We start from the raw sequence: 24,297 nt of genomic DNA on the forward strand, positions 1-24,297 counted from the left end.
AGTAGTAGCAGTAGTAATAATGGTTGTAATCTGTCGTTCCCTCAACTCTGGTACGATCAAAGCTGGTAGCCTAGCGTGCATGTGTGGGGCCAAGTACCTGCCCCAATGCGAAATCTTTGGTTCGGGGTACGGTGTGCAGTATTCCTGTAGGTCGGTTCGGATGGTCACCTGGATCAGGAACGCGCTTTTGCCCTTTTTCCATTTACATCTCGTATATCTGGTAGCTCAACACTATAGCTCCCACAGTATGTCTAAATTGTTAACTTGTGTTCAGGCACTCAACCCCCGAAATTTCAATGTTCTCACGCTGTTGCGTTATCGTCTTGCGACGAATCTATCACCACACAGAACGTCGTAGGCGGATGCAAAAGAGTATAATTGTAGTCGCTACCCCGCCCCCTGAGTCCGTTAAGCCTTCTATGACTGCGATTCCCGGACGAGATTCGACCGGGTGCGATCAATGATCGACTGGTTGACCCGTAGGCCGAGGTATGCATTTGTCACTCTGTCTCGGAACACCCCTATCAGCCAGGGAGAGGAGATAAACTACTATATCACTCCCGCGGGCATGAGATGATGTGCTTTCAGCGCCTTGTTCACAAACACACGGTACAGGTTATGGTTCAATCGGCTCGGTAATCGGCATACCGGTGTTGCCTTGGGAAGTGTATAGCTAAGCTCCAAGGAACAACCGGTGCGGATGCAACGACTTTCAATAAAGGTCGGAACGGATAACCCATCTCCGGACGATCCGAGAAAACGGGTCACGGCATTTTTTGGGACCAAAGCAACCGTAAAGATGACGACCTGGTAGTTGTTGTGGGAAAAAAAGGAGACATGTCATGACTGTTGGATGGGCCATCCACAGTGATAATCACATGTCTGTGACTTGATGCGCACATGGCGTATTAGATATTATTCTCTTGCATGCGGAAGGACGGCACGGCTCGGTCTTCGTGAGCTGTGCGCAAGTCATACTACCAACCATGTGGGATTGCTTCATTATGGAGCCTGAGCAGGTTAAAGTGACAGCACAGGTACATTGAAACCAAAGGAGCCGAAAAGGCGCTCTGCTGATTACAGGATATTGAGATTATTCATATGGGAGAAAGATCGACAGGCGTTCTCCACTCACGCAACCTCATCTGGCTGCCACTTGACCCCACTCTCACTCGCGTCACCAACCCAGAGAAGGAGAAAAGGAATAAGGGTGTTTGGAAAGTAATAACGTCACCAGGAAAAAAAAATAGGACATACAGTAATCGGTCGCACCGTCCACATGCATGGGAAATGGGTCCGATATAAAGGTAACGTGGTCCTGGATCATGAGAGAAATGTGAGACATTCTGAAATTTCACAATCAGGCACTCAATTTTCATTACGATATCAAACACCAAAATTTCATGACGACTTGCGACGTCCTAAAACACAGGGGCATGCCAAAACCCCCCGGTCTTTGGTTACTAGTGGACGTCGTCGTTCCTGTCCTGGCCTTTTCCCTGAGGTTGTCATGATCGAGATTTGCCGTGATCTTCGGATACCCCGTACACTGCTGGACTGCTCTCACTGTACTCATACTGTAGAATGTAGACCAGGTAGCGAATAAGCGGATGAGAGCAACGTAACCCAGGGTGTGATCCGACCGTTGTTTCCGTAGGAAAAGATTGCAGTTGTCACCCTCATGCTTCTATTCCCCTGCTTACCTCTCTTTTGGCAGGGATAGCATAGCATCAGCAGAGCAGGGCAGAAGCAACTGCAGCAACCCCTTCCTGATCTACTACACCCCTCCTTCCGCTCCAGAGACATTTCGTGTTCAACCGAGACATTTTTACGTCCCATTCATTATTAGCAATTATTATTAGCTCGAAACGAGCATTCCCATCATCACCTAATCATTATCACCCATCGACCCTCTCGGACCGGAGTCACTTTGGGAAAGGGTGGAAAAAAAAATAGTTACATACTCCTTCTGCCGCCAACATCCCATTCTCTTGGTCTTGTCACTCTCTCATATAATATATCCTCACAACCCTCAACACCTTCTACGCACTCCTGCCCAAAGTGCCCAAAAACCAACAAACGTACTCATCCGCATCCGTATCAGCTGAGCTGAGCCGAGAGACAATCCGATCCGTTGGTCCTTCCCTAGTCTTCTTCACACTCCTACTACCTCACTACCTTTCCTGTCCGAACTTACCGAGTCATCCAATCTCTCGGCATCGCTCTTCAGGTCTAAGACGTTATACACACAAGAGGCGCAGAGGGTAACAACGGTCAAGTTGCATAAAAACGGTCGACCCAGATATAATACAAGTGGGTAGAGTCTTCTCGTCCCCCTCTTGCCTTACTCCAACTCGTCCCCATCAGTCGGGACTCACATAACGAAGTTGGTGGCTCATCTTACTTTCTTATCTACATCAGTTCGACGATCTTCTCTCCTCATTTCACCTTACTATCTTCCTCGTCCCCCAATCACCCATCATGAACATCACAATGTCCACACCGTCCGTCCTCATCCACCAACCCTCTCAAGGTCTCGCTACTTTTGACGGATTCGGTGGATCGTCCACTTTTCCAATGGGAGAGGGTTCCACTTCTCCCGGAAGACGACAGCGTATCTCAATGGCGTGTCAATACTGTCGACACCGGTGAGTGTCCTACCCAACTCCAGCTCGATTGACTCCAAGTTCGTTTGTCATGAAACAAGCGACTGACCATTGCATCGCTTTGCAGGAAAATACGATGCTGTGGAGGGGCGCCTTGCCGTAACTGTACTCGAGCCAAGAGAGATTGTGAATATGCCCCCGTCCCGGAAGAAGTGAACAAAGCGACAAGGGAAAAGAAAGCTATAGCGAAAGCGGCCAGGAGCAACCACTACATTCCTCCAGCGACTACCTCGTCGCCCTACTTCTTGGACCAGCCTACTTTCGAGGTTCCCTACGTCTCTGGTCCAACCCATCTACGACCTTCTTCCCAACCTCAACCCCATTCACACCCTGGCCATCGTCGATCAGTCTCGATGCCGAACAATGGGGTCGGACCTTGGGTCACGCCTCCTCCTGCCCCCTCATTGCACTCTCCCCCAATGTTCGAGTCCCCTCAATGGATGTACTCATCTTGGAACTCTGGTGTCCAGTATCCTGGTCCGAATGGAGAACAACCTCCACCTGCTTTCCCATCGGTCTTGGAACACACTCCCATGCACCATGCCTACCTCAGCGGTCAAATGAGTGCGGTGTCGCTCAACTCGCCTTCGGGTGACTCGGTGCCTCCTTCCACCACACGTGCTTCTTCAGCCGACACAGACTTGCACTTCCACGGACACCCTCAGACTCAATGGTCGACGCCTAATCTGCCCACACCGACGTATCTTCGACCACCAGTACCTCTCACTCCGATCACTACGAAATCAGGACACTACACTCATTCGTCCCCCGCTACTCCTGGAAGTGTCATCTTCCAGTCTCCTTTCCCCACGCCACCTTTGTTCCAATACCCTCTTGCAGGAGCTCAGCCAATCCCCCCTGCTCCTCTGTACTACTCTCCTTCTCCATTGGCACAGAGCGACTCGAACTCGCCAACACTTGCACCCGCGATGGAGCTTCCTGCTAAGGAGCAACTTATTGGTCTTGGGATCGGCATGTCAGACTCGCATCTCGAATACTACCAAACGCCTACACCAACTTATTCGCACGAAGAGTACTTTTCGACACCCCTCCCCGTTCCTCAATACTAGGTGCTCGGTGGGCGAGCACGAAAAGATCCTACGAAGCACAGAAGTATACATTGTAAGAGATAAGAAGTAGAATGACACGGACAGTACTGCTTGTTGGACGGACATTCGGATTAGGATAACTTCATACAAAAGTGAATCCAGATAATTAGGGTTAGGGACGTTTTGCAGTATCGACAGTTAGGACAATGCCAGTTAGTGTGTCGATCACCTCTGTACAGTAGACTTTGAAATGCAGATGCGTACATCGCCTTACCTGTCACGATGTTCGAGGCACTTTCGTTACGATAACAACATAATCTAATAGCCTCGACCTTTACTACAAGATCCCATAAACCGTTACATTCGATCTAGGACAGTTACTACAGCTCAAATTACAAGTCTGCTAATAATGATAAACAAACGTGCGCATGCTTACATACACGACATACATACGACAAGCCATTACACCTCAACCGGGTCTGTTCACCCCAATCCAAGTATGTATCCGCAGGTCATCATTTCTCGGCACGGAGACGGAAAGCGGAAATGGAATGCAATATTGATGTAATTGGTTTATTGGGAACTGGGAACTGGGAACTGGGCCTTGGGCCTTGGGTCTTGGGACTTGGGCTTTGCAATTGCGTATGTCTTCCTGGGAGCTGGCATACCGTGTGAATGACCGGCATTCTCTACGACAAGTTTGGTGAAAATGACATGGACATGTATAGTGAGAAAGAGTAGTTGTAGTACGGAATCCCATTATGAGATCAATCAACAATTTAACGAAATAGCCGGTGGTAAGGGGCAGGTCGGAGGTGGCCGATAACTGGTGGTTCGCGGTGGTGGTGGTGACACTTCGGAGAAGGATTTGACGCCTCTCCAGAATGAGAAAGTTCATCTTACCGGAGCGCAGAGTTTTGTCTGTCTGTCTGTGTGCCTTCCTTTCTACGGGTTGTTCTGCTTCACAGCACAAGCGCACACAAGCGCAACTTCATCGTAAAGCACTGTCTCACCCGCATGCGAGTTGGGATCAAGCCAGCAAGCCAGTCGAGCACACTCAAGTTACCCCATACTCCCTCCATATGGTCCCCAAACCTCGTTCAGTTTCTGGGGTGTTGGAGCGGAACTTTTTCATACCGATTCCCGAAGTACTGTTGCCCCAGGATCCGAAACTTTATTGACATGATATCGGTGGGGCAACAAAGTAGTAACCGAATAACAACCATCAAATCAGCAGCACATGGGTGTGTGTGTGTGGGTGAGTCCGATCACTTTAATTTGACCTGGTACCTAGATTGATTGATTGACTGACTGGTTCCGGTGATCCACTACCTCCTTGATTTGCGGAATACAAGTCGCAAGGGGCAGGCCTTTGTCTCAATATAGGATCTAAACGTGTAAGCATAATATGTCTCTGTGCATAGGAACTGACACGCCCATACGGTACCAAACATTGCAAACATGTGTTAGTGGCGTCGATATGATGATGATCGATTGCTCGTTGTGCACCCTTTTTTGTTGGGTGGAACAAGTGCAGGTCAGTTACAGACAAACAATCATGGCGGAGAACACGGAGTCCGCATTTGTGTGTCACATTTGGTGATCGCTCGAGCAAGGAGGACTGCAGGAACCAGATCGAAAAGTCACGTTGTGCTGTGCACTGGGTGAAGCCATTTCAGATAGATCATACGACACCTCTTCCGTAGGAACCGGTGGTTTATGATAGGAACATGGGAACCATTTCACTCTGCATCATCCGCGATTTCGTTACAGGATCAACCGAAGATTCCGGGACCATTCCGAGACAACCCCTCAAACTCATATGGGCGGAAGAAGTTCCCAGAGAATGACAACGTCAGTTATGCTTGTGCCTACAGGAACCCTTGCGTGCATGTCATATGGTTGCATTTCTCACAAGCCATCTTGTATTATGCTTGATGAAGGAAGTAAGAAAGGGAGAGAGGACTCTTCATCGAATCATGGGAAACTAAAATCAACTTTGACCAACCGAAAATTTCGTCTAAATAGTAATAATCATGAAAAGGCGTTGTCCCCACAGCACAAACAAGAGAATGCTGATAGGGCGTGGGGTATCAAAAGGGAAAGACCGTGGATATGACAAGCTAGGTTACAGCTGTAAACATTGACAAGATAGTCAGCCTTCGCTTGTCGTGAGAGAATAAACAATATGACCCATCCACTCACCAAGCTGTCCATTCGTCCAAAGATCTCGAGAACAGTCGCAATGACCTCGAAACACAGCTCTTCTTGCTCCTCTTGTCCACCACCAGCTCCAGGACCTGCGTTTGCCGTGCCTGCTGCCATTTCCTTTCTCACCTCTCTCACCAGCTCCTGCACACTTTCCCGTCCCACCCCACCGCTACCACCTTCCCGTTTTCGCGTTCCTCCACCGATAGTGACCGGTCCCGCTACGTTGGAAGTGCCTTGACCGAATGGCCACGTGCAAAATTCGGCAAGGATATCGTCGCATCGAGCGAAGGCTGCTTCGCGCGAATCGTACGAAAGACGTTGGAGAGCGTTCTCGAGTACACTGGATGCGTATGCTAATGAGATGGCACAAGACAAGATGGTCAGTGTTGTGACCGCAGATGCGTACCCATTGTGTGAGCTTCGACTCACCCGCACAGACCAAAACAACCGCTCGCATATGCCTGTACTTGACCTCCTCCTTCTGCAAAGCCTGAGGTGGTATAGCCGCCGTTCTCGCCGTCAAGAGCGTCAAGACTCTTCTCATCACGTCGTCCTTTGCATTCATGTCGGCGATAGGATGTGTGGCCATGTCGAAAAGCAAAAAGTTCCTCTTCTCAGTTCGCAATACACCCTTGTCGACGAGACCTTTCGCGAGTCGTTCTCGGACTTGTTTGAGTTGATATCCAATCTTCATCACGTTCCACGTTTCACCTGGCCGTACCCACAAATATCAGCTTTGGTCCGGTCCAGTCAGTGACAAGAGCAAGAGACTCACCACTCATGAGATCCACCCAAGCACCTGTTCCATACTTTTCGCTCGACTTCATCATCTTCAAAGCTTCGTCCAAGAGCGTTTCTCCAGTTTGACGATCATCGATAACCTCGATGAGTCGGTCGGAAAGGGCCAATCGCCGACGTGATGGATCTCTGACCATGGCGATTCGTCGTCGGAGTGCGAGCTCGATGAGAATACATCCTCTCAATGCGTAAGATATGTTGTCGTTCCAGAATGATAAATAGCCCTTTGTATCCAAACATGAAATGAATCAGTATACTGCAAGGCTTGACGCCCACCACTGCCGGGAGTGGGGTCTGCGCAGCGAAGCAAGCTCACCGCTTTGTCCTTCAACCCTAACAATAAGATTTCCTCCATGATTGTCAATCTAGGCATCTTCTCCGCCTCATCTCCATTCTCGAAATCTCTTGGATCATAAGCAATCTTCCCTCTTCCTTCCATAGCGCCCGCACCACCTGCCCCTCCCGCTGAGCTGGTGGGAACGTTGTTCCCCGGTCGTTTAGGTGCATTGGACGAAGAGGATGGTATGGATGGGGAAGAGTCGAATCCGCCTGTGGAAGGCCCGACGGCGGGAGAAGCACCGGCGCCTCGTCTTCTGGTGAGACCTTCGGTGGACATGGTTAGAATTGGGAGGACGGGAGTGTTGACGCGATAATAGTAGTGGTGGGGACCGTTTGCTTGTTTGTTCGTGCGTCAAATCCACGCGAGGTTTGTCGAAAGCGTCTTTGACGTGGTGGTCAGGACACTGTGCCGTGAGAGCTGTGATTGATGAGGTTTCTAGATGGCTGCCGAGTGACAATGATAGCGCAAGCGGTGACGGTCCAACAGCATCATTGAACAGCGTTCGTCACTCACTGTTGCATGCACCATCAAAGTGGTCAGCCTAAGCTGGCTGGCTAACTGATTGCACACAGCGCGTGCACCCTACCACCCACCATAGCGGTTATCTCATATCCCCGAATTCCCGTAAACGTGGCATCTATCGTAAAGTATCAACGTCACGACTTCATGCTCGGACCTGTGTTGTTTCCTCGAAGAGGTGATACTAGATGGACTGTTCAACACAACATATGCAGTTCGCATCAATAGCCAAGGAAGAGTACGCGCCAGCAAGATGAGTAACCTGTGAGTCGTTAGAGATGCCAGCAGAGATATGAGCAACGTGCTGATATCTGCTTTCGCAGCTATGTGACCGAGGTGAGCTCAAGAACTTCGATAATCCGTCAACTATTTCTGAAGCTGACCACTTGCCGGGGTCATAGCCCGCGACTAACGGTAAAGTCATCATTGACACGACCGCTGGAGAGCTCGAAGTGGGTTGAAAGCTGCCGCTTGGTGCTTACGTGCAGCTAACTCGAATTACACTTGACAGATCGAATTATGGGGTAAAGAAGCCCCAAAGGCAGTCCGTAATTTCCTTGCTCTGGCGATGGAAGGTGAGTTGTCATGACACTTCTCTTGTGAAGAGATCTTACTAAATCTTATTTGCTATATAGGATACTACGATGGGGTCATCTTCCACCGAGTTGTTCCAGGATTCATCATTCAGTCTGGGGATCCGACAGGAACAGGAATGGGAGGGGAAAGCTTCTATGGCGAACCATTCCAAGATGAGATTCACGGAAGACTGAAGTACAACCGGTGAGCTGAAGTACGCCGCAAGGTGATGTATAGAATAACCAAGCTCATCGTGACAAATCATATCCAGACGAGGTCTCGTTGGTATGGCCAATAACGGGAAACGACATACAAATACTTCGCAATTCTTCATCACGTTGGACAAGGCAGACGAGTTGACGAATAAGCATACAATGTTTGGAAAGATTGTCGGGAACACAATCTACAGTGAGCCCATATTAAACTTACTGCCCTACTGTCTAGCGTGCTGATATAGCAATGTTAGACGTGATGAATATTGGAAATCTCGATATAGACAAAGAAGAACGACCGATAGTGTGAGTAATCCCTCTTATACCAGTTCACAACACCTCAAATCTGACATCGAAATGATTTACAGCCCTCCAAAGATTCGTGGTATCCGGATCATCGAAAACCCATTCGATGATATCGTCCCTCGTATCACTGCCTCCGAGAGGAAAGCACAGCAACAAGCGAGACTAGAAGCGAGACGAGAAACCGAGCAAAGAGAGAAGAGAGCAAAGGCGAAAAAGTGAGTCTAGCTTCTTCGAACAACCTTGTTACCGCTTGCACAATGCTGACTTTATATGTGCAGGAACACCGGACTATTATCGTTCGGAGATTCGGAGGAGATACCCGAAGAGCAAGTGACGATCAAGAAGAAGTCGATGACACGGAAGGACCGTACGTATGCCCGTGAGCTAATGAAGGCTACGGTGTTGATAGTTCGGGCTTTCTTTACAGTTGTCGACCCATCTGATATTGCGCCGCCCAAACCGGTAAAGTCTTTCGTGGAAGTACCCGCATCTCTGAAGGATCTGTCTGAGGGTAGCGATAAGAAGGAGAAGAAGGTGAGTAACAGCTAAGAAGTTGACCATTCGTGACCCTAGCTGATTCCTTCACTAGGCTGCTTTGGATTTGAAAGAGATTCGTGCTCAGCATGAACGAGAAAAGGCGGGAAGCAGGTGAGGTCGCAAACACAATGTGCGAGAATCGATTGACTGACTTGTTGCAGTGTGGCTCGACAAGCTGAGATCAAGCGAATGGAGGAGGATCTTCGACGGCTGAAGAAGCGAACAGGCGAAGCGTCAGATTCGGATTCTGACGATTCTGAACGACGAGCCAAGAGACGGAAAGGGCCTTCGTATCTGGAAGAGGAGCTGGCGAAATACTCTAGAGGGAGAGGAAGAGCTGCAGCGAAAGCAGGCAAGAAACGAGGTCGAAGAGACGAAGAGGATGATTTGCTCAAGGAGTTGAGCAAGTTCAGCAGTAAAGTGCAACAAGCGGAAGCGGAGGACGATGATATACCCAGAGGAATAACGGCAGAAAAGGGTGAAGGTGGTGTTCAGCTTGATGAGAATGGAGAAGAGCTAGAGGTAGATGACGATGTGGGATGGATGAGACATCGTCTGAAATTTGAAATCGATGAAAAGGAGTTGACTAGAAGGGCAGAAGACGAGTATTCCGTGAGTGCGGGACACAACCGTGGCAGCGGCTTGTACGATTGCTGACGGGCATTGAACACACTCAGGTTATTGATCCACGAGCAAAGGCGAGAGAGCTGGCTGGAGGACACAAAAGAGAGAAAGAAGGACATAGAAAGGGTCCGCGTACCGCTGCAGACGTGGGACGTAGTCGTCGATAATAGAGTTATGATCATGCATAGCTATGCCCGTTGTACTGCTAACTCAGTTGGGTGGCAAAAAGGTGGAAAGATTGCTTGAAAGGGTATTAAGAGGTTGTTTGCCACGTGGTTCGCATCGTCCCATCGTACCACTATTTGTGTATGAGACGATGTTTTCGACATTAAACACTGCTTCAGACATCTCATCGCATTGCATTCACGATCGCATAACATTACCCATAACTCTGCCGCTCATTCCTTCGTACTCTGGTATTGTTCTATCATCACCATCTGACCGCTGCGACGCACTCGAATAACATATATTGTTCCACAACCCGGCCTTGTATAGGTCCATAAACCAAGTGACCGGCGTCTCGTCTCTGAATCGGACCAGCAAAGATGCCGACTTCGATGTACACTCAACATACCACGGACGATCAACTGGACGACTCATCGCTGTTCTTTGACGACAGCATCTCCCCTTCCGCAGCGTTGTTCCCTCCTGAGATGTCTGCTCCATACACCAATTCGTCACTCCTCAATATCCCTTCCAGCAATGGGAACATGAACGGTCATCAACATCGACTGTCGCTTTCATCCTCCAACGAGGATGACCGAGCGATCTCTGCGGCTTTGTTTCAACAAGCATTCAGTAATGCAAGCTCGAGCTCAAGACTCCCTTCACTCTCACCATCATCGCAAGCGCCCTCGATTCAGCCTGCGCCATCGTCATCACACGGATTATCGCCGCACAGTTCAGCATCACCCAGCTCGAACTTTACCGATGACCTTCTCTTATCGAACAGCTTCAACAGTTTCTCATCGTCAGAACTCGATATGCTCTTCCTTTCTGATGGAGGGTCTGACTTTTCTGCGGCAATGCAAACGGACCAGCAGACAAAGCCTGGTCAATCGCTCTTCATACCCGGACATCGAGGTACCTTCTCGGGCGATCTCAACAATGCCGACAACATGAACTTCCTTCAAAGTCTGTTCAACAACTCGTCAGGAAACGCTGTTCCTCAAAGCGATGATACGTTCGACATGCTCAACATCGTCGAGTCATCGCCGGCACCAACAGGAAGCGATCGTAGAATATCGGCTGCTTCGGAGGTCTCTTCGCTGTTCAATTTTGACCTCAATCAAGCTGTCTCGGAGATGAACGGTGCTCAGCAACAACAACAACAACAACAACAGCAACAACAACAACAGGCTCAAAGGCATTCTCAGCAAACGATCCAACCGCAATGGGTGACGCAGCAGCCGAACGGGAACCAGAAAGGACAAATCGCACAATCTTCTTTCAATATCAAGCAAGAGCAGTGGCCTGTCAACGGCGGGAATGGAATGGATATGAAGCCATCATTCAACGGCGAAAACGGCTTCATGAACGGACTTGTCCAAAGTAGGTTGAAACCCTTTTTCCGAAGATGTATAACTGACGAAACTCTCAGACAACTTTTCATTTGGTCAACCACCGTACAACGCGCCGGGATCCGATCTCATTTCTCACCAATTGTCGTCTGGCAAGCATCAGAACACGTCGCAACAAAAAACGGGGAATGGTCGTCGAGGACCTGCCAAAACGGAGGTGTCCAAAACGACACCCGTTACTGGATCCGCACCAACCGTTGGTAAACACAACAAAACCGAAAGACGGTATCGACAAAAGGTTCAAGCGGCTCAAGCTGACTTACGAGATGCTGTTCCCGCTCTTCGTGTGCTTTACGACACGTCGACGGAAGAGCAGAAATTAGCAACCGATTTCCGTGCTGTCGACGGTACTGTTGACGGTCTCGGAGAGGTGACTCGTCCCAACGCTAGTGCGAAGGCGACTATCTTGATCGGAGCGAGAATGTATATCGAGATCCTGCAAAGAAGATCTGCGATGCTGCAAAGAAAGGTTGACGAATTGGAACAATTCAGGATGGCTGTTGCTGGGGAGGACGATCTGCGAAGATGGCAAGAAGAGTTTAATGGCAAGGAGAGGGAAATTCAAGCTCAAGTGGATCTCTTGGCTGCGCTCAAAGCGGAGGATGATTCGTTTGATGAGGACGATGATGTCGAGGAGGAGGAGGACGAACCGAAGCGGAAGAAGGCGAAGACCGCTGCCGCACCCAAAGCACCTCGCGCTAAACCTGGACCGAAGAGCAAAAAGAATCAAGACGCCAGCTTGGCTGCAAACGTCGCTGGCAACGGTTTACGAGTCTTCGCCGCTTTCGCCATGTCGTTCTCTCTCGTTCCTTCGGCATCCAATCTGTACAAACAAAGTTCAAAGGTTGAGCCGTTCTCGGGCGAGCAACTATTCACTGGCACTGCGACAACTGGACAAGTCATCTCTCGACTACCCCTCATTACCGCCGAGCATGCTTCTCGTCTTCTTGCGAGAAGCCTTCCTACCGCGGTTGTTCCTGGTCCTCATGCCTTGGTAGACTGGACCTGGAGAATCCTCATTGCTATCCTGCTCGCCTTCTCCCTTGGACCTATCCTCTCCACTTGGAGACGTCGTCAGAATAAGCAGAAGCGAGTGGGTAGCGTTACCGCGATCGTCAAAGATTGTTCCAAATTGGTCTACGCGGATCGCAAGTCGATCGAACATGATGGGGTTGAATGGGACAAAGTTGCTGCCGCTGCAATTGGTGGAGGTAAGTTGACTCATTGCTAACTCGACGTTCCAAAGCTGATAAATTCTGCTACAAAGTCACCCATCCTACGGGCCTCGAGAAGTGGCACACCATCCTACATCTCAATGTGGCTGCGGATACCGCTTACTCCCTCTCCCTACTCGCTCTTCTCCAACCAGATCTTCCATTCCTTCGATCACCTCAGCAGATCTGGCGCGAGGCACAGAGCAAGCTCAAATCGGACTCACCACCCGCGCTAGTCACGGTCCTCAAGCTGCCCTTACACGAAGCTCAACATTGTCTCGACTCTGTTAGCAAGACCACGTCTCCTATTGCTGCGATTGCAGAGCAGATTACTCTAATTCACATTTACGATCTTTATTCTCGATTCTTCGTTCGACTTGTTGACGCGTCCACCAAGTCTGTGATCAGTACCTCTTCTATCAAGGGTCTCCTTTCAGATCTCGAATCATGCGACATGGGAGCCAATCTCAAATCATCAGCTTTCGACAAGGAGATCCGTAGTGTGGTCGAGGGTTTGCCCAAGGGCTCTCCTGCACATGCTCTTGGTTTGGTCCTCATTGGTTTGTGGGGTATTTTCACCGGTCCAACGCCAGCAGCTCAAGCTGCCCTCGCATCCGCTCTCGCTGCAGAGGAGATCAAGGGTGCAGGCGCGGCTCTTAACTCGGTTTCTGCGATGCTGGAGCTTCTATACCCGGGATCGACAAGCGGCATCAACACCGATATCGATCGTGCTGTTCTCGCCTCTCAACTCTCACACAATGCTCTAGCCGTCGACAAACTCGCTCTCGCTTGTATTGAGTATATCAAACTTCTTACGTCGTCAGCAAGTCTCAACGAATCTGGTCTCTCTCGACTCGAGCGACTGGAAGCGAGTCAAAAAGTACAAAAAGCGACTTCACATCTCAGATTGGTTCTCACGCAAACAAAGTTTGTAGGTATCACCGATGCTCAGACTGTATGGGAGGATGAGGAGGGAGATCACGGGATCGAATTGGAATTCGAGTTGGAAGAAGCAGAACATCATGGATTGGAAAGTGAGAACAAGAAGTTTGAACGAGCGAAAGAGAGATTGGTGGAGGTGCTTTGCAAAGTCGGAAGACGCGCCGCTGGACGGGCTAGTGGCAGAGACGAAGATTCAGGTCTGGAGGGAGATCTCGATGAGCTGTAAGAGATAGATGACGATGGCGGCTGTTGATTTGTTGCCGAGTTATGTGTTAATTGTAGAAGACATATGTACCGTTATTGTATATGAGATCTGGTTCATAATGCCGTTGTGCGCTGTGCCGACGGAATATTTGAAACATGAAACGTGAGACTTGTGGGTGTTGCCACTGCCCAAGTCGGACAGATCTGTGTGTCAAGGCAAGACACGACACGTTCGGCAAGGTGTGAATGAATGTGTGGCTGGGCTGACTGTGTATCATTCCTCGGCATTGGCATCAGTGGCAGTGGCGCCTAGATCTGCTGTGTGAGTAGGTTGACAAATCATTGGAAGTTGATGACGTTTCAAGTCGTAGTCATGATGATTGACTACAAGACAATGACGGAGTGACTAACCAAGCCGGAAGAAGCAATTTGTTTCTTTTGGAAGGATTGATTGATATCGTGGTCTCGATTAACAGCGCAGCAAGGATCCAGATCCACAATGCATGGCCTCCCAGGAAGAGTTTGAGCGTTTGAGCTCGCCCTCGTGGTGAGTCAGTAGGCACGATATTACCGCAGTCCTGGTTCTCATTAGACTGCTCTCAATTTGGCACTTAGGTCCGTTTTCGACGGGGATCTGCGGACGCTGTCCTAGTTGATGTCCGGATGCAACTCGATCCTCGTGCATGTGCATGTGCATGTGCATTTCCAGAGCCGGATTCGGAGGTATAATGACCGACCGACCGAATGAATGGATGGGATGAATCATGCACGATGAAACATGAGACAATGAGACAGAGGATGACAACGGTCATGACAGACGCCACAGCACCACTTGGTGGTGCACAAGTCAACGCATCCGGACATCTGAACAGAAACGTGGCGCCACGTTATTTTTGTTGCTTCTAGTAACTTATTTTCGGAGGTATTATACTGTAATCGTCGGATTCGGGCGCGGGATGGCCGGGTTGAGCGGGATGTTTTACATTGCAGTATGGGGAGAGGGGTTGAGAGAGGAGGGGTGTCAGAGGTGAAAACCTTTTGTGATGCCACTATCCACAGTTCTGTGCCTATAGAGTGTTGTTCACGATGGGGTGTAGAACGATACTGCGTCGCTCGCTGGTCAAGTTCATAACATTATTGTCAAGAGATCATCACCATTATCATTCCCATGGAACGTCGCATGCTCGCTCTGATGACGTGACAAGCCACCACCACCAGATTTGACTGTAGTATGCATCTATTATCTATCTATCTATCTATCGATCTGTCTTTTAATCTCTCCACACACAGGATGTAATCTAATAGGGAAAGCCCCAGTCTCATCACATAATGATTGTGAGAACGAGAAAGGAATTTTCCGAGACAGTCAATATGTATTCTGCTCTTGCCTAGTCTGAATCCCGTTGGAATAGGATGGGACGCCTCTTTTGTCATATTACTATTGGGAGAGAGCACTCCACCATGGCCGGAGCCGGTCGAGCATGTTCTGAGACAAGGGACCACAGAAGGAGTGGAGGGAGGGTGATCGAGAAAGACGTTTGTATAGTCCCTGTTCCCGTGTTTTTGGGACCTGGTTCTGTCCTTGATGCCGTGTGTCTTGTTCCTGCCATGCTTTGCTTTACTTGGTGCGTTCGTGGTTTACCACCGACTCCGGCATGGCTGAGATGTACACGTACACGTACACGTAGGCAGGTGAAACGATGACCCCCTTTGTCCCCTATTGTAGGGAATGCAAGACATGAATCATCAAAAACAATTGGTAGCACTAACGCATCCGGAATAATCATTGTCATAGTATGACTTTGCATGCCACGCACTCACGCATCGCGCGCACATTTCATTGCACCTTGTGTGTTACTAACCTCCTTTCCCCATTTCATCTGGGACCAAGGACTGGGACTGGACTCACTCTTTCGAGCAGGTCCCTTTTCATTACCACGGTACCGTACCGTAGGTTACCCGCGTCTTCGGGAATTACACAAGGGACAAGGGGGAGTCTCTGTCTCTCTCTCGCCTTGGGATTGTTCTCTAGTTCAATTTCGTCCCTCGTCCCTTAGTCTTGATGATCACGTTGTACGTACAAGCGTACATTTATATTTTATCTTTGCTCCTTCTGTACAAAGAAGCGGAACAAGTAAGACTTGATTAACGTAAAACGTAAAAGGGTGCGAGTAAGGTGCTGCCGCGTAATGTATAGATAGATGAGAGATGATGGAATCATCATCATCATCACCATGCAGCAGTGGTAACCGCTCTGAGCAGGGACAGCTTGATATAGAGCAGAACTGCTGCCGAAGTCGGTCAGATCCCATGTTGCTTTTGCCTGCTGTTGTGTCTCACACTTGTCAGCGAGACCGTACCATATACATAGACGTCCAGCAAAGTCCGGTTTCATAATTCATAATAACTCTTCCATGCTCTGCCTTGCTTTGTACTGTACCTAATAGTATTTCCTTCCCGCATTAGCCAACTTGACGAACCCGAACCCGTCAACCCGTCCCATCCCCCTCGTCCGAAACGAGGTAGACCTACCATTTCGCCTTAACATATATTTAGCGAAGAAGGATCGACAATAGAAGGGACACCAGCACGCACGGGAAGAGAGAGAACAAAAGGGAAACCCAACCAAGACATTCGATACTGTGATAAATACGAGACGAGACGAGACGAGACGAGACGAAACAAGACCTGTCCTTTCAAGACAAAGATAGGACCAAGTGGCGAAGAGACTTGGAACTTGCTTCCGAATCCCCCTCTCGACCTTTGACTTTGTCTCAACGATATGTTTGTGAAACGGCAACTCATCTTCTAGATCAAGATCATCTGTGCACATCACATCACATCCGATAGAACAGTATCTTTCGTTCCGGTATCAACTTCAATCTCAACCTCAACTACACCAGTGATAACTTGGGAAAACTAGACTACTCGACGATATAGACAACGACATTGACTCAAGAGAGTCTCACAAACATTGCTTGAAACAGATCTACCATAATCGACATCAGCGGCGACTAGCGGTGACTAGCGGCGACTTGTATTTGGTCAAAGACGGATAGACGGAACCAAGATAGACGATCTCTTGGGGTCAGGTAGTTCTGTCTCGCGGTCGTAGAACTATATCGATCTATTCTCCCGCTCGCTCGCTCTCGCTCACAAGGACCGGACCGTTGTTGTCTTGGGTCTTTGGGTGTCTCAGAAATTAGACGCAAAGTTACCGACCGCCTATCCTAGTATAATTATAATAATGCTCGCTTCACCCCCTCTTCCTCAATCTCCTTCATCGCCTTTCAGACGATATAGCTATTCAGCTGCGTCCACCTCTACGATTGCTGGCTGCGAATCCCATACTGCCATCGCCTCTTCGTCTACTTCTTCCTCCACTTCCGCCTCACCTAGTCAATCTCAGTCATCCCGATCATTCTTTTCTGCCATGTTCGCCCCTGCCCAATCTTCGCCATCTGCGTCCTCATCCAGAGCATCAACACCTTCCATGGGTATGGGTTCGCCTTCTTTTGTCGGCGGGACGACACCGATGCTCTCGCCTTGTGCGTCGACGCATTCTCGAGAGTCGTCGGGAGAGACGATGAACCTCGGTATGGCACCTTCGACTCCTACTACCCCTACGCACCGACGGTCTAGGAGCAGACAGTTCTGGGCATCGTTGGGCGACAGAATGTCACATGGAAAACAACCTGTCAGAGAGGAGATGGAGGACCAACCAATGGATATTGACAGTCCAGCAGATGGTGAGTGTGACGGATCAGGGTTGGCCTAATGATTATTGCTGACCACAACGTGTATAGATTCCATATCACTCACTTACCCACCTTCGCTACCAACCTGCTCACTCTCAGCCTCTTACCAATGTTCCGAGACATCGACACTCATTCCGCCTTCGTTCTACCCCGGACAGTCCATCCCCGTTGTCCTGACGTTTGAATTAGACCGATTTTCATCTCTGCCACATTACCTCAACCCAGCGTTGACGATGTCGCTGGTCGGCACACTTCACCTTCCCGGCCACGCACCTCGAACGATCATCTGCGTTTCCGTCTCTCTCGCCGAGGGTCTCGCACTATGGGCCAGGGACGCTGAGCAGACTTACATTCGTAACCCGCCCAGAGCGAGCGACTGCCACATTGACCCGTCACAAGGTTTACCTGGCGGTACCTATTCTCTTCCCTTAACGGTACAAGTCCCTTCCACACCGAGGTTACCACCTTCTTTCACTGTCAGATCATCGAGTTTCGCAGTCACCTACGCTCTCACTGTCACTCTCACATGCGATGATCCCTCTCACCCAGGTGGAAGTGGCGGAAGGGTGGTGCTTGCCGAGACGGCGAAACCTTTCGAGATGATGCCTGAGACTTTACCGACTCGAGCACCCAGATACATGGCTCAATCGTTCTGGGTCAAGACCGATGTTCCTTCACTATTACCGATCACGGCGACTGCAACTTCGACGATACCTGCTCCACTTGTCCGAAGACAAAATACGAGATGGTCCGTCCATCCTCACATTCCCACAACAGCATTTTCGCCCACTTCCATCATCCCGTTCACCCTTGTCCTCTCGCCTCCATCTGCTCTGGAATCGGAGACGAACATCGATAACGCACTTGTTCAACCTGTACGACCGCGATTCCAGATCCTCGTCCGACTCGCTCTGGTCAGACGGGAGTTCTCTTCGATCTCGACGCATCAGACCGTCGATGCGGTTGGTAATGGTCTGGTTGTAGAAGAAGAGATCGTCTCTCGATGGGGATGGGTCGAGACCTCTTCTACTGGCGAAAAGATCAAATTGAGAGATATCGCCTTACCTCTCATGCCTCCCCATGCTCGAACATGGCGACATGGTATGTCAACGATGTTAAACGTTGGACCTGCATCCAATTCACTCAACACGACCAACGAAGAATCCATCTCTGTTTCATCGACATTCCATCTCAACGTCACTTTGGCTTTCCTTTCTCTTCCATCTATCGATTCGCCAACCATGACTCAATACCTCACAAAAGAATGTTTCCCATCATCTTCAGATGATGTCGAAGATCTAATCCCGCGACAAGCGAGAGAATTCACGAAACCATCTTCGTCTGATTCGCCAAACCATTTCGATTTGGCAAGATTCAAAGCAAATTTCCCAGGTACGATCAAGACTTTACCGATCCCGATCGTCGTTGGATCAGTATCAGAACCGAGAGGTGCGATGCATAATGTCAGATGGAGCGATTTACAATTGGATAGAAATGCCAGTGGGACAGAAGTAGGTAGGATGATCAGTGGAGAAAGTACGACTTGTGAGAATGGTTGGATCATTCCTCCTCCAAGTTATAAGGAGGCTTTGAAAGTAGCTCCTTACGAGTATGAGTAGATGGGACTGTGAGGACAGACAGGATTAATAGCATTATATATACACCACCACATCACGGGACATTTGGTTCATAGGCATAGTTGTAGCATTGTATCATGGTACGAACCAGTTGTCATACTTCGAGATCTTGTCATGCATCTTTCTCATTCGACACATCTTGCTATGGCATCACACCACACCACACATTGGATGCAGAAAGACAATTCATTCTCGTCGTAAACTGTAGACTGTATATTTGTTCAATCATTCATTCATTCATTCATCCCTCCCAGTTTGCTCATACTGATTTATGCTCCCAATCTCACAAGCTGCTTGACTCCAGGCTAAAAGGAAGCGTCAGTATATATTCGTTGTTCGAAGCGCAAAATCGCTCACCGCCCAAGAAGTCATGTCGCCCTCGGCGGTAGTCAAGAGCTGAACATGCATTGACAAAGCCGCGTTCAGGTCTCTCGCCGCGATCGCTGAGCAATTTCAATACCTGATCAGTCACCGCGTTACGATGTCACACTCAAGCACAAACTTACCCTTCGCGATGTTGTTCATCATCCCGACGGCCGGAGCGGGTACAGTCTCGTTATTCAGTCCGTCAAAGAGGATGTTCAGCCTTCTCTCGGTATCGTCTACAATCCGCTTGAGGTGAGGCTGGTAGAGGTGATCCAAGTCAGCCACTGATCTTTACTTCATATAATGTCTCGAGGCTTACAGGTAAATTAGACTGCTTCACTCTATTCAACTCGTTGGACAAGATCTCAAAGATGGGTTTTGAGCCCTCGGGGATGTGCGATCGGTCCCCAGAAGCTGGACAGATCATTAGTTCGTTCCATTGACGGGCGCAAGTACTTATTCATCACTCACGATGACTAGCCTTCACAGTAGGAGCCGGGGTGGCTGCCTTTGGTATAGGGGGCGAGTTCACCTGCTGAGGGGGTTGAGGGGGAACAGAAGCTTGCCGTCCAGGCGGTGGAGGACCTGCTAATCTTGACCCTTGCGGAGCATGCTGTGTAGGAGGCGACCTGCCATTCAATTGAGATGGTCGGGTTTGAGGCGGAGGTCGGATCTGACCAGCGAGAGGCGACGAGACTCGACCCTGTGGTCCTAACGGGGACAGAGCTCGCTGAGGAGGTGGGGGTCCTGCCATAACTCCGGGCGGGGGCGGACCTCCTCGAGGTGGAGGCTGTCTAACACCAGGAGGAGGTGGTCCAGCGTTGGCAGATGGAGGTCGGATGTGCTGCTGAGGAAGTGCAGAGGGAGGAGGCGCAGCTCGAGGTGGAGCAGCTGAAGGAGGTCGAGGACCTCCCTTTGGTGGAGGTGGGAGTACACCGGGCTGAGGGGTCCGAGTAGGAGGTGTTGAAATTCCTGCTGGAGCTTGCGAAGCCATAGGGTCATTAGGTAAATTGACGAAAGGCGACATGATGGCGGCAGGTCGAGGTGCCTCCTTGTTGGCGGCACTCTGCGGTCGTCGAGGAGCCATGGAAGGAGCATCGTTCCATCCTGGGATATCCCTTCGCTGAGCTGCAGGAATGATAGGAGGAGTGGAAGAGTCCGGTCCATTGCTTTGTCCGACTCTGGGAGGGGGAGGGATCACACCTTGAGGAGCACCGTATGCCTGTTGCGCGGGTGGCACCCCGTAACCTTGCGGTTGGGGGTCGTTAGGGCGGTAGCCGTTGGGTGGCGCATACCCAGATGTAGGTTGGTAAGTGGAAGCTGGGGTATAATGACTGGAATCACCACCGTACCCGTAGTTTTGCGCCGGTGGGTTGTAAGCGTTAGATGAGGAAGGAGGTTGGTATGGTGTCGACGAGGGAGCAGCACCGTAAGCGTTCTGCGAAGCGGAAGGAGCGGAACCGTATGGCGCTGAAGGTTGTGCGGGCGCGTAAGATGAGGATGTCTGAGCGCCGTATCCCGTCGCTGCCTGTGTGGGAGCGTAGGAGGCGGTTTTCTGTTGTGTTGGTGCATACGAGCTCGAGGGACCAGCTTGCTTGCTGCTAGGCTGACCGAAGACTGAGCTTGTGGCGATGTTGCCGCCAGAGGCACCGGCCGCGGTCAAGAGCCTGTTCCTGGCCTTGTCAAGCTCTGACCCTGCAGCGCCAGTGCCCTTGTAGTCTGAAGGTGTTAGCTTGACGTACTTGGCGGCGATATCGATTAAACCTTGCGTGGCAAGCAGGTCCGCGTATTCGTAGAATCGATCGTACAGCGAAGCAAGCTTGTAGGTCCTGGCACCCGCTTCGGCCGCAGCAGCAGACTCAGTAGGTGACAGAAGATCTTCGTCGACGTAGCCAGTAGCAGCGTTGAAGACGGCGACCTTCTCGATGAATGACTGCAATGCTTGGGCATGGGCAGTGTACCTCGTTGTGTCCGCTGCCTCTTCTTCCTCACCCATCTCATCAACCCAGATTCCGACGACCTTCTCTAACTTCCGCGCGGCGAGATAACACAAGGTCGCATCTTGACGAGCGATCTTTGCCGACTCCTTTGCCTCTGGGCTGTCTGACCCACCCAAAGTCTTCCACCTGAACTGTAGTCGTTGACCAAGTTGCTCAGCCAGGTTACTGAACTCGCTGTCCTTTGCGAATGTGCAGACGACCACGAAAGCGACCTTCCACTCGGCAAGATCGGCATTTTGAACGATATCGACGAGGTCCTCCGTGACGATGGACTGGAAGACTCGGAGGAAAGGCAGAGAGGTTGTACGACGGGCGAAATACGCCTTTTGAGTTGATTGAAGCAATTCTGGACCACCTCTCACAGCGAGCAGGAGGGCATCGGCGAATCGCTCAGATGCAAGGCACAGGTCGACCGCAGACTTGAAGTCTCCTAAAACGAGAGCTTGGGTAACAAGCTTATCGACATCGCTCTCTCCCTCGGGGTAAATTTGGAAAGTATTCTCTTTCGTGATGACCTCATCTCGGATCGACGAAGCACGACTTCCAACGGTTGCAGCAACGGAGGAGTCACCAATCTCGGACTTGTGTGGGATAATGTTGTCGAGTTGAGGATTTCGAAGAGCACCTGAAGACATCGAAGAGAAGAAGTCTGCCGCAGCGGCGGCGGCAGGTGTACCAGGAGCCTCATCGTCGTCGAACAAGCCCTTCTCGCTCTTGGCTGCAGTGTCATTAGCATCGGCCTCGGATCCCTTGGTGCTCGCTGCATCGTCCATTGAGACGCCTTCGAGCGCCTTTTCCAAAGACTTTTCGACCGTAGGAGTTTTAGATTCATCGGTGATCTCGGATGTCGAAGGCTTCTCCGGTTCTTCGCTGGTAACGGTGACAGAAGGATATTTGCCAATAGCTTCCTGCACCTTCTTCGCGACTTCCTCCTTGGAAAATCCAAGAAGTTGGATAATCTCCTCTCGAGAATTCGTCTTGAAGAGAGCCTTCAAGGCTTTCCAAGCGGCATCGTCTCCTGAGGCTCTGCCTGTGCAGAACTCGGCAAGTTTCTCCTTCTCGCCAGCGGTAGCGTCGAGAGCGGTCGCACGATCGAGAACGCTTTGTTCGGTGACAACAGTACGTAGGTGGACGACACCACTCTGGTGTTTGCCTGACGCCCCGGGGAGGTTGGAAGTGGTGGCGAGAAGACCGCTGAAACCGAATGTCGCAGATACAGGTCGACGAAGCCATTTGGGAGGCTGTTTGAGAGAAAGCACGTTTGCGGTGTCATCCGAAGTTTCCTCGTTGCCCAAAGCGCCGAAGACGTCATCGGCACTGGCCTCCTCGCTGAGCTTTTCGCTAGGTTGAGAAGGCACGCTAGTGGTTTGCAACGAGTGGATACCGATATGGCCGTCGAAGGAGGCGGTAGCGAGAAGATCGGGGTTTCGGGGACACCAAGATGTCTGGAAGGACCAGTCGTTGCTTGGTGGGAGCTACGACTTGTAAGCAATGTCCTTGAGAATCTGAACTTACCTCGCCAATGATTTCGCCAGTCTGAGGGTTCCAGCACAATGTACGGTTGTCCTTGCCACACGAGAGGAGGAGATCGGCATCCTGTTTACACCAAGAGACGGACAATACACCCTTGTGGTGACCGCTCAAGATCTGAAGTTGTCAGCTCGATTCGAGCTACTGTAAACTCACCTTCTCGGGGGCTCTGGTATTTCTCAGGTCCCAAAGCATGATGATGGGGGACTCGTCGTCTTCAGATGAAGTGATAAGTCGAGTAGCCTAGGCGAAGTCAGTCACGCACTCGGGTATTGGAAGCATTTCTGGACAGCTCACCTGCTCAGGGTGCCAACAGACATCGCTCATTCCTCTTCGCTTGCCCATCTGAAGGCCAGCTACACCACCAACTGTCTCCATACCCTTTGCAGCACCGCCACCATATTGCAAGCTGACAATCTCCTTTCCAGCTTTGAGATCCCAGACCGAGGTGAACCCGGATGATGACGACGCGGCGAAAACTCGAGATACCGTAGGGTTCCATTGGAGCGACGTGATCTCGCCGAGTTTCGTAGAAACGGGTCCTGGAGGGATAGGGGCGTTGTTGGGGCTGTTCAAGTCGTAGATGAAGAGCTGCGAAGGGGTCAGCCATAAATCCGGGACATATCAAACGATGCACCCACTTCAGCGTTGACAGCTCCGGACAGCATCAAGTTCTTCTGAATGGGGTTGAAGTCAAGACCTCGCACGGGACCGGTATGCTTGTCACTCTTGAATATACGAGCTTCGTCGGCACTACGAATATATAGGGTGAGCAAGACGCGGTCAGGTCTCCGGAGTTCAGCTTCACTCACCTTGCGCCCGAGATGATCTTTGCTGGATCAAACACATTGATTTCACCGGTTTCCATACCAGCTGCGAGAACGCTCTTGGAATGGGTCGACGAAGGGGATGACCATGCAAGACGGTTGAATCTGTCGATGAAAGTTTGAACCATGAGCTACGATTCATATGATCACCACCAACAAGTGAAACTGAACGCACCGACTTCCGACGGTAATACTGCCTAAAGCTGGATTACCTTCCCCGCCCAACCTCAGACCTTGAGCGTCCCCGAAATCAGGTGCCCAGATCTCAAGCTGACTCTCATTGCTAAAACTCTCGTCGAGAGCGCCGGCTACTGCACCAGTCGCGAGAAGTGGAGAAGAAGATGAGGCTTGATCCCACGCGAAGGTCGCGGTACGTGAGATGTCCTTGAGCTTCACCATTT

At 50.4% G+C, this 24,297-nt stretch overlaps 6 protein-coding genes across 6 annotated transcripts; 4 read left to right on the plus strand and 2 right to left on the minus strand.

Moving 5' to 3' along the window:
• Window positions 1-2,481: 2,481 nt before the first annotated feature.
• Window positions 2,482-3,736, plus strand: CI109_106212 (uncharacterized protein; the record flags this gene model as incomplete). Its single annotated transcript, XM_032004973.2, has 2 exons — window positions 2,482-2,648; window positions 2,734-3,736. 2 exons carry the CDS (start codon window positions 2,482-2,484, stop codon window positions 3,734-3,736), a joined length of 1,170 nt encoding a protein of 389 aa, XP_031860772.2.
• A 2,107-nt stretch (window positions 3,737-5,843) lies between these two features.
• Window positions 5,844-7,340, minus strand: CI109_106213 (uncharacterized protein; the record flags this gene model as incomplete). The annotated part of the gene is made up of 5 exons (XM_032004974.1): window positions 5,844-5,849; window positions 5,921-6,279; window positions 6,356-6,637; window positions 6,702-6,948; window positions 7,041-7,340. The coding sequence occupies 5 exons, from the start codon at window positions 7,338-7,340 to the stop codon at window positions 5,844-5,846; spliced, it is 1,194 nt and encodes a 397-aa protein (XP_031860773.1).
• Window positions 7,341-7,836: 496 nt separating this feature from the next.
• On the plus strand, window positions 7,837-10,005 carry CI109_106214 (peptidyl-prolyl isomerase CWC27; the record flags this gene model as incomplete). The annotated part of the gene is made up of 13 exons (XM_032004975.1): window positions 7,837-7,847; window positions 7,907-7,919; window positions 7,985-8,035; window positions 8,095-8,158; window positions 8,219-8,363; window positions 8,431-8,567; window positions 8,626-8,677; window positions 8,740-8,892; window positions 8,956-9,044; window positions 9,105-9,211; window positions 9,267-9,325; window positions 9,376-9,826; window positions 9,892-10,005. 13 exons carry the CDS (start codon window positions 7,837-7,839, stop codon window positions 10,003-10,005), a joined length of 1,446 nt encoding a protein of 481 aa, XP_031860774.1.
• Window positions 10,006-10,383: 378 nt separating this feature from the next.
• Window positions 10,384-13,800, plus strand: CI109_106215 (uncharacterized protein; the record flags this gene model as incomplete). Its single annotated transcript, XM_032004976.1, has 3 exons — window positions 10,384-11,389; window positions 11,439-12,629; window positions 12,686-13,800. 3 exons carry the CDS (start codon window positions 10,384-10,386, stop codon window positions 13,798-13,800), a joined length of 3,312 nt encoding a protein of 1,103 aa, XP_031860775.1.
• Window positions 13,801-17,025: 3,225 nt separating this feature from the next.
• On the plus strand, window positions 17,026-19,155 carry CI109_106216 (uncharacterized protein; the record flags this gene model as incomplete). The annotated part of the gene is made up of 2 exons (XM_032004977.1): window positions 17,026-17,527; window positions 17,585-19,155. The coding sequence occupies 2 exons, from the start codon at window positions 17,026-17,028 to the stop codon at window positions 19,153-19,155; spliced, it is 2,073 nt and encodes a 690-aa protein (XP_031860776.1).
• Window positions 19,156-19,442: 287 nt separating this feature from the next.
• CI109_106217 (uncharacterized protein) lies at window positions 19,443-24,295 on the minus strand (the record flags this gene model as incomplete). The annotated part of the gene is made up of 11 exons (XM_065967800.1): window positions 19,443-19,478; window positions 19,531-19,616; window positions 19,680-19,797; window positions 19,859-19,953; window positions 20,011-22,984; window positions 23,055-23,135; window positions 23,226-23,312; window positions 23,367-23,660; window positions 23,711-23,822; window positions 23,882-24,001; window positions 24,072-24,295. The coding sequence occupies 11 exons, from the start codon at window positions 24,293-24,295 to the stop codon at window positions 19,443-19,445; spliced, it is 4,227 nt and encodes a 1,408-aa protein (XP_065823872.1).
• Window positions 24,296-24,297: the final 2 nt, after the last annotated feature.

Source organism: Kwoniella shandongensis, chromosome 11, assembly GCF_008629635.2.
Source record: "Kwoniella shandongensis chromosome 11, complete sequence".
Taxonomy (NCBI): Eukaryota; Fungi; Basidiomycota; class Tremellomycetes; order Tremellales; family Cryptococcaceae; genus Kwoniella; species Kwoniella shandongensis.